The following is an 8,809-nucleotide window of genomic DNA, read 5'->3' as shown; positions in this document are numbered from 1 at the left end:
AAATAAAACTTCCAGGGTGTCATTTATAAAAAAAAGCTCTCACACTGTATCAAATTTACTTTTGAGCTGTCTGAAGTCAGACGGAAGCAGCATCTTATTCTCTCCAGCTGAGATAATCCATTTCCTTTAAGAAAAACTATCCTCTAGCTCATGTGTTTGTTGCCGTGCAGCACATCAGAGTCCCCTGTCTTCTAGAAAGCTCTGTGTGCACTGACGACTCCCCCTCCCGCCAGGCCCATGAAAATGCTCCACCTGCTGCTGTCAATCCTGCACTTTCCTCTGCCTGAAGCAACTGTCATCCCAAAGGGACTGAAAGAAGAATGTTAGCATGTGTTTCCCCTGCTTGCAACTTAAATATCTTCCATGCAGTTCACAGGGTTTAATTTTAGACTCTGCATGAGGCGGGCAGCAAACCCTTTCTAGCCGGAGTCAAAGCCAGAGCCTTCCCACTTTGCTCTGCCCTGAGTCATCGATCCGACAGAAGCTATCCTTCCTTTTGATATCAGGAGAAGCACACAAATAAGACAACAAACTACAGAGCGCAAACATGTCCAACGGCAGGGAGCCCGATGAACTCAACGAGGAAGACATCGACGAGGATGAACTCCTCGCTATGCTTTCGCCCGAGGAGCTTCAGGAGCTTCAGAGTGAGATGGATGTTATTATTGCCCCAGACGAGAGAGTGCCGGTCGGACAGAGGCAGAAGGACCAGACAGAAAAGCCTCCGACTGGGACGTTCGACCACAGATCCCTGGTTGATTACCTGTACTGGGAGAAAGAGTCCAAACGCATGCTCGATGAGGAAAGAGTCCCCGCTACTCTGCTGCCCAGTGAGGTAAGAGGCCAATGTATATCTATCTCTATCTATCTATCTATCTATCTATTGTTCTATCTATCGTTCTATCTATCTATTGAAATGGTTCCAATCTAGTTGTTCTGATTTATTGTTTTCATCAGAAAACTTTGAGGGAAGAAGCTGAAAGCAAAGAAAAAGAAGAAAACACAGACACGGTGAACTATGAAGAGTATGAAGTGATAGAGGAAGTCATTGAAGAAGAAGCTGAAGGTTCTGAAAACGGAGAGGAAATCATTGAGGAGATAATCGAGGAAATTGTTGAAGTAGTTGATGAGACCGACGAGAAGGACGAAGAGGAGGAGGTGAAGGAGGAGAGGGAGGTGCAGCCACCGGTGAATAATGAAGAACATGAAAATACAGACAAACATGTGGATCCTCAAGATAACATTGTGGAAACAGTAAAGGAAAACAATTCAGATGGTGATCAGCCTTCTCCAGATGCAACGGACAAGATGGAGAGCTTAGCCCCAGAACCCAGCACATCACCCCTCGAAGAGAAAGAGGAAATAAAAACGACAGACTCTTTGCTTCCCAAAGATGCTCCAGAGGCGCCGCAGATAAATGAAACCAGTGATAAGCTCCCGCCGAAAGAAGAGAGAAAAATTAACAAATTAAATATCCCGAAGCTGTCTCTGAATAACATAAAAATGACATCAAGACCTTCAGGAAATGAGACGAACTTGGAGTCGACGCTTGACAAGATCCGCAACAACAACCCCTCAATCAACGAGGTAAACCTCAACAATATAGAAAACATTCCCAAAGACATGCTCTTGGAATACGTCAACGGCTTGAAGAAGAACAAACATGTAAAAACTTTCAGTATAGCCAACACTGGTGTCGATGAAAACATAGCTTACAATCTGGCCAACATGTTACGAGAGAATCGCAGCATCACGACTCTGAATATCGAGTCCAACTTCGTCACGGGGAAGGGAATCGTAGCCATCATCCGCTGCCTCCAATTCAACGAGACTCTCACGGAGCTGCGATTTCACAACCAGAGGCACATGCTGGGTCACCACTCCGAGATGGAGATCTCCCGTCTGCTCAAGGCCAACAACACCCTCCTGAAGATGGGCTATCACTTTGAGCAGCCGGGGCCCAGGATGGTGGTGACCAACCTCTTGACCAGGAACCTGGACCGTCAGAGGCAGCAGAGGAAGGAGGAGCAGAAGCAGCTGCAGCTGAAGGAGAAGAGGGAGCTGATGCAGATGTATGAGAACAGTCTGAACCTGCCTCCTGGTTTACTTCAGATGCTCGGGTACATACCGCCCATAGAACTCTTGCAGGAGCACGGGCTCGTCCCACCCTCGGCAGATATCAGCGCTTGGCCTCAAACACGCCCTGAGCCAGAGCCAGAACCCCAGAAGCAGCTCAATCATAAAGGCATTCCCGAACAACCCAGCGCTGAACCAGCAAACCCTTTAAGGGACGTGCAGCTGAAGAGGACGCCCAAGAAACGCGACCCTTTTCTGGACCAGGACCCGAGGGATAACAGGAGAGAAGTGAACCCTGGTTTCCTACTGAGGAAGACTCCCAGGGTGAAGGAGGCGGACAGCGAAGAGGTGACAGATGAAAGACCCAACCTGACTAATGTGATTAAGACCTTGAAGCCTATCCCTCGCAGACGGCTGCCACCCAAAGTTGACGTCACACCACGCGATCAGCTCCTGGGCGCGATCAAAAAGAGCAACGTGGCCTTTCTCAAAGCTGTGAGTGTCTGAAAGTCCGTACTCTGAGATCAGAGGAGAGAATTTATCATTCACATCAGTGTAAATATGTCAGATGTTAACTGCTTCACTGCTGTCAGTGTTCCAGTATTAATGATATGATAATACACACACTGACTTTATCTTGTTCCTTTGTTACAGGTGCCGCTCCCCAAAGCCCTGGAATCAAGTGAAACAAGTCTCCTCTGAGGTTATGACTTTAACTGTACGTCTTCACCATATTGTTTATTTAAAATAGTTTTAGTAGAAGTTACACCATACACACTCAGATGAATTATGTTAATCAAGACACACAAGAATAAATGACTGATTTTTGTTCCACTGTTGTGTTGTTTCTTCACTAAATGTTGCAACAATTATTACTTACTATAATTAATTCATATTATAATCAAGTGAGTAGGTTTGTTTAAATTGATTAAATGTCAGATTCTTCAACGTGGAGCAAACCTGATCATGTGTTGCCCTTTCAATATAAAATATATATTTTACTCTTCGCACAGGGAGTCGTTTCCTCTTCTTCCTCACTTTTCCTATCATAACTAAACAGCGCTGTGTGGCACTGGTGTCAAATTAAACACATTCCCAGTGAATTGTTGCTGTTAGTTTGCAGTGCAGATATGACAAAGGACAAATTACTCGTGTTTTTCATAAAGGGCAATATTTGAAGAAAGGCCATCAGTCCTAACGAATCAATGCCACATGGATCGTTTGCCAATTTTAATTTTCAAGTGACACCGTGTACAACACTTTCTGTTAGTGTCTTTTATTCACTGACATAAGCTTCTAATTTGTTTTCGTGTTTGCCTACAATTCACTAATTTGTTTTGAATGTGACCCAAATAAACAAGAATAACCACACACACAAAACAAAGATAAAAATCAATATACTCACACTGACACTTGATTGAAAAACAACTGCAACATAAACCAGGTTCTCTTTAATGTTTTTACACGGGACAGCTGTGTGTATGGCCAGTTCTGTGAGTTCATCATCACTTTTCAACAATGAAAAAGTCACATAGAAACAGAGATAATATGCCGTGTGTATAATATAGCATTCAAGAACAATCTGAACTGCCACGTGTGAGGTCAGCATGCACAAACTGTAGTCAAGGCGTGAAAAAGCAACAGGGAACGACTGCTTTTACTATCAGGAAGAAGCAGTTTAAGATAAACATATTACAGATTACAAATTTATTAGCTTATATTTATTTTTTTGTACAAGGAAAGGCAATTTTGGAGAAATAGCATAATATGTATCTAGTCCAGAATGGTGGTAAATCAATGTTTTATTTTAACTTAATCTGTATTTTTGCCACATTGCCAAAGTTATATATAGATATATACTCTGTAATCTGCAGCCACTTTATACATTTCTGCATGCTATAGTATGAAAATAAAGATACATCAAAAAAACAACAACAGACATTGTAATAACATGACATAATATTCAAACAATAAAGCCGAACTTGCCATTCATTTTTTTCCTTTCTTTAATTATTGCATAGCTGTGGTCAGAGGGGGATACACCAGCCTGTACGGTCAGGAACGCTTTTTATCGACAGTAATATTTTAAACTCCAGGATTTATTAGTCAGCCAATACCATTAACTCTAGAAGCGCACTGGTTTCAGATCACTATTCATACAGCTCCTGGAGAGTCGAGATATGAGTTATTGCTCTTCAGTAAGCAGATAACAGGTTCGTGGGTGCTGGAGAGAAAATGTAACATGCTCGTTTTGAGGTAGCAAACTGAAAGGGTCTGACTTCTTTTTTTAGAATAAATATAATTGCAATGTGTTGAAACATTCAGGTTTTACTCAAAGTGCGTTGTCAACAAGGGAATTTGTCGTTTTGGGGAATATTTTTGGAATACTCTTTGACACAGAAGTGCTCAAATCTTTGGCGCCCATTGCCTCTCAACATCCAGTGCACAGGGGGTGATTGTGCAAATCTGCCTAAGCATCTATTACAGTTTAAACTCAAGCAAACCTATATGAGAAAAAGATAAATGGATAAAAAGTATGGGAATGCAAACTCCGGGATATAGAGGGGGGAGGATAAAAACTTGATACGTGGGATAATGCTGAGGAAATGTTAATCCATTGTGTATATGACATTTAATTCCCTTGGCACACTCTGGACTAGAGCCTCACTCCTTCAGTTTGCTCTCAAGAAAATCCTGAATCTTGTTCATTTTCACCTCCTGCTGATCCAGGAGGTCCATGATGATGCCCATGGGGGTTTTCTTCAGCCCGACGCCCTCAATCTTGTTCTCCAGTCTGTTCTTCATGTTGCGCAGTCTCAGAGAGGCGTGGATCAGGATCACTACCGAAAACAAGCTGTTGTTATTATTTATATTCACGTGTAAAAATAAAAATACATATATACATGATTTTCTCGGGGAAAACATCTTTGGAAAATAAAAAAACAAAACGTGATACTGCAGCAACCCCGGGACTTGACGGCAGGTGTGAGGGGGACAGACATATCTTTTATTTCAACATGTCAGGCAGACGCTGACTGCATGACATCAGGCAGTAATTGTGGTTCTGTCCGGATCAACAACACATAGCAACCCATCAACACAAACAGCAGTGGGCAGGCTTCTTGGGATGTGATCAAACTCCCTCGTCCATGTGCCACAACGTTGGAGCAGCTATATTTGCTCCGACGACCCAAACCGTCAATTATCTAAACCGCTCTGCTGAACTCATGACTCCAAATCCAAAGCTGTATCTCCCGTCTCCAGATCAGAACCTAACCCCTGCTGTGCTGACATTATTTCCCAGTCTGGGTCATGAGTGAAAGCAGATCAGTGATACTGCTCGTACTGTTCAATCCCTAAAGTGAGTCAGACTGAGAGTGTTCGGAAAAACTTGTTCACCCACAGGAGAAACCTCAGCCATGAGGCCCTGCGTGACTCACCACCCCCAGTTACAGTTTTCGTCTTGTAGCGTTAGCCAACACATGTGTGCAATCTGCTGTAGGGACGGAAAGTTACAATTTAAACAAAAGCAGTAAATCGCTACAGAAAATGTAGTTATATATAAAATACAGCATCTGTCTCCGTGTTCTCTGCAAGTCAAATAACCAGTGATACTCAGGGAACTTGTCTGATGAGGCTAAGTTAGAAGATCTTTTGCATTTTGATGTGAAAATCACAGGGATGCAAAAGATACAGAGAAGAAATAAACTTGGATTTGGTTGAATTTTTTAACAGAATGCTGAAAGAAAGATGATTGACAAGGACTAACTAATAAGTATAAAACAAACTGGGTGGCACTGAGCCTGCACATATTTTGAGCCTGCACGAGTTTTATTTTTTCCACCAAAACAGCCTGCCCATTAACATTTGGCATGAAACGTCCAATTCCTTCAAGTAGGAATTTATTTGCTCTCTTGCTTCTTAGTTTTCGGTTTCTCCACTTATTTTACTGAAATATTTCATTTCATGGTCGGTTTTTATTGCGTTGTAAATTGTTTGGTTGCCACTTTTTAATGTGTTTGAATGTTTTAGACAGTTTAATGAAATTTGACATCCAGCATCTGCTTCATCTAACATATGAAATGTGATATTTTGATAAACCTTGTATTATTTCAATTATTGTTGTTGTTAATTACTGAGTTAAATAAGAAACCTGGATTTTAATATCTCAATGTTCGAAGTATAATTGACATCATAATAACTTACGGCCTTGATCCTCTTCTGTAGAACCTTAACAGAATCTGATTAAACACTTTGGTGACTGTGACATCTGACAGGCCCCCGTGGTGATAAGAAAATTAATATTAAATGTGCCGAGACTTACACAGCAGGGGGAAGGTGATTCCGAAGATGAACACCATGACACCACCACACAGCGACAGCACAAAGTAGCTGGTGACCATGACCCCGATGACAAACAGGGTGGGGTTCTTCCTTTTGAAGTTCTTGATGGTGGCCTTGTTCTCTCCTGCCCACACCGAGCCCCCGAACACCAGGCCCACCACGGCTCCTCCCAGGAACATGCCGAACGGGTTCAGGAACCTGAGCAGTGAAGCACAAACATGACATGTGGAACCTCAAACAGGATGCGAGCTCTTTCTATTTAACAGCACAACCTGCTGGTGGTAAGAACAATGACTTACTTCCTGGCCAGAGCTGAATACCTGCAATAAGGCCTGTACTCGTCAGAACTGTAATTTCCTATTGATCTAAGAATTATCGAGCCACAACCAGCTAACAACAGTGATATGTGATCATTAAGAAGCTAATGCAGTAACAATGATCCCATCCTACATATGTAACATGAAACAGTTCAGAACGCAGCAGCTGTGGCTTCTCACTGGTCTTACTGGTCTCACTGGCTTCTCTCCATTGGCTCTCCTCCCGTTTGAGAATTGATTTTAGGATTTTATTACTGATCACTTTTTAAAGCATGCCGGGCGTCTGGCTCCGGGCTACATCACAGAATTGTTGACCCCTTGTGTGCCTGCCCGCAGCCTCAGATCCATCAGGGCCCGGAGGCTTTGGAACGGCCTACCTGAGGAGAGTCAGTGACTTCTTCTAAAATCACTTCTTAAAACCCATTTTTATAGACTGTCAATGTGTTTTTTATTGTCATATTACTGCTCTTATGTGACACAGCTATATATTTATTCATTTCATTGTTTCCCACCACCTAAACGTGTTGTCCTGCCTCCTTGTCCCACATTGCGTCCTGCTGATTGTTATTTCTCTTATATTTACTTTTCCTGCTTTGATTTCGAGGCACTTTGTAAACACTAAAAAGTGCCTTGTAAATAAACTTTATTATTATTATTAGTAGTAAATTCTAAATAAAGGGGACTGAGGATGTGGGTGATGTGAGTCAGAAGCAGTGTTTACATGACTATTCGTGAATATTACAAAAGAAAGAACATGTTTACAGGCCTGTCAAAGTAAATGTCAGAAAGGCAGAGACTTCATGGCATCATAGCCTGAATGTTGGCACAACAATGGCTGCACACATACCATGCATGGGTGTGTGTCTGTGTGTGTGTCTGTGTGTGTGTGTAGGGCTGATGAAGCATACAGAGCCACAGATGCTAGCTGTGTTAGCACACTCACTCACCCGACGATGATGAAGACCACCAGGGCCACAGCGAAATAATTGGTCTGGTAGTACAGCAGGTTGCTGATGACTCGGTTGTTCCACTTGGTCAAATCCCCGAAGTCCGGTTTGGCGAACCGGTCCGTGCCGGGGCAGAAGTCGTCCCACGGTCGGAGGGGAGCTAGCTCCATCTTGGCAGCCATGGTTTCAGCGTGTGATGAAGAGACACACGAACACAAACATACCCGCACACACTGAGGAGAGGTGTTTGCACGGAACAGCTGACTGGCTCCGGAAGCGGAGGGGGGGGAGCAGAGGTATCGCTCGAGATCTCGCGAGATCACACGTGCTTAAAGCATCTACAACAGGTTGAGAACAATCATGTAATCATATGTAAGGAAAAAGATTTTACAGGAAAAAGACGTGAGGGATCTTATGGAAAATATATAGTTATACACAGTCATTTTGGCATCAATTAGAAATAAATGCATTTTTAAAAAAGGCCTGCGTTTGGAGAATGTGCAGCAGACAAACTTTTGCGTGATCCATTTTCCATTAGACCACTTACATAATTATTCTTCATCATCATTACTCACCTTAACCGTTCATAATCTGTATTTATATTTATCTGCTGCTTTATTCATCTGCTGCGACCTGCTCCTGTGCATATATTCTTCAATCACCTTAAAGGTTCAGTGTGTAGAATATAGTGACATCTAGTGGTGAAGTTGCATGTTGCAGCTGAATACCCCTCACCTCACCCTAACCCTTACAAACATGAAAGAGAACCTGTGGTAGCGTTCAGGTTGGTATAAAAACTCAAATGGTCTTTAGTTTGTCCAGTCTGGGCTACTGTAAAAAACATGGCGGCCTCCATAGAGAGGATCAATATAAATATAAAGTATTTAAATATAAAAGGCTCATTCTAGGGTAAAGTAAACAACAATTTGTACAATTTAGACGAAACACACTAGTGAAAACATCACTGGGATTAGTTTATATTCAGTTTCTGCCAGTAGATCCCTTTCACTTAAATGGTACACACTGAACCTTTAACTCTATGACCTCAATGACCTCCGACCACTTTAATCATTCAGTATTTATCTACGTTCCTACAATCGTCATAATCCTGTTCACTGTCCTTTT

General features: G+C 42.4%; 2 protein-coding genes across 2 annotated transcripts; one reads left to right on the top strand and one right to left on the bottom strand.

The window, feature by feature from the left end:
- The first annotated feature begins 343 nt into the window (after positions 1–343).
- Positions 344–2,910, top strand: lmod3 (leiomodin 3 (fetal)). Its single transcript, XM_035158845.2, has 3 exons — positions 344–835; positions 958–2,571; positions 2,731–2,910. Exons 1-3 carry the CDS (start codon positions 548–550, stop codon positions 2,776–2,778), a joined length of 1,950 nt encoding a protein of 649 aa, XP_035014736.1. The 5' UTR covers positions 344–547; the 3' UTR covers positions 2,779–2,910.
- Positions 2,911–3,493: 583 nt separating this feature from the next.
- On the bottom strand, positions 3,494–7,962 carry LOC118110783 (PRA1 family protein 3). Its single transcript, XM_035158846.2, has 3 exons — positions 7,685–7,962; positions 6,401–6,618; positions 3,494–4,916 (listed from the first exon to the last, which is right to left on the bottom strand). The coding sequence occupies exons 1-3, from the start codon at positions 7,864–7,866 to the stop codon at positions 4,741–4,743; spliced, it is 576 nt and encodes a 191-aa protein (XP_035014737.1). The 5' UTR covers positions 7,867–7,962; the 3' UTR covers positions 3,494–4,740.
- Positions 7,963–8,809: the final 847 nt, after the last annotated feature.

The sequence above is a fragment of the Hippoglossus stenolepis genome, chromosome 6 (genome assembly GCF_022539355.2).
Source record: "Hippoglossus stenolepis isolate QCI-W04-F060 chromosome 6, HSTE1.2, whole genome shotgun sequence".
NCBI classification, from domain to species: domain Eukaryota; kingdom Metazoa; phylum Chordata; class Actinopteri; order Pleuronectiformes; family Pleuronectidae; genus Hippoglossus; species Hippoglossus stenolepis.
Note: the sequence above shows the minus strand (reverse complement) of the source record. Positions and strands in the feature narration are given on the sequence as shown.

Excerpts from the sequence above, each read along its gene's own strand:
- lmod3 (XM_035158845.2), top strand. The coding sequence starts at position 548 with ATGTCCAACGGCAGGGAGCCCGATGAACTCAACGAGGAAGACATCGAC. Across the intron at positions 836-957 it reads CTACTCTGCTGCCCAGTGAG|AAAACTTTGAGGGAAGAAGC; the intron begins GTAAGAGGCCAA and ends TGTTTTCATCAG. Across the intron at positions 2,572-2,730 it reads ACGTGGCCTTTCTCAAAGCT|GTGCCGCTCCCCAAAGCCCT; the intron begins GTGAGTGTCTGA and ends CCTTTGTTACAG.
- LOC118110783 (XM_035158846.2), bottom strand. The coding sequence starts at position 7,866 with ATGGCTGCCAAGATGGAGCTAGCTCCCCTCCGACCGTGGGACGACTTC. Across the intron at positions 6,619-7,684 it reads GTGGTCTTCATCATCGTCGG|GTTCCTGAACCCGTTCGGCA; the intron begins GTGAGTGAGTGT and ends TTCACTGCTCAG. Across the intron at positions 4,917-6,400 it reads AATCACCTTCCCCCTGCTGT|TGATCCTGATCCACGCCTCT; the intron begins GTAAGTCTCGGC and ends TGTTTTCGGTAG.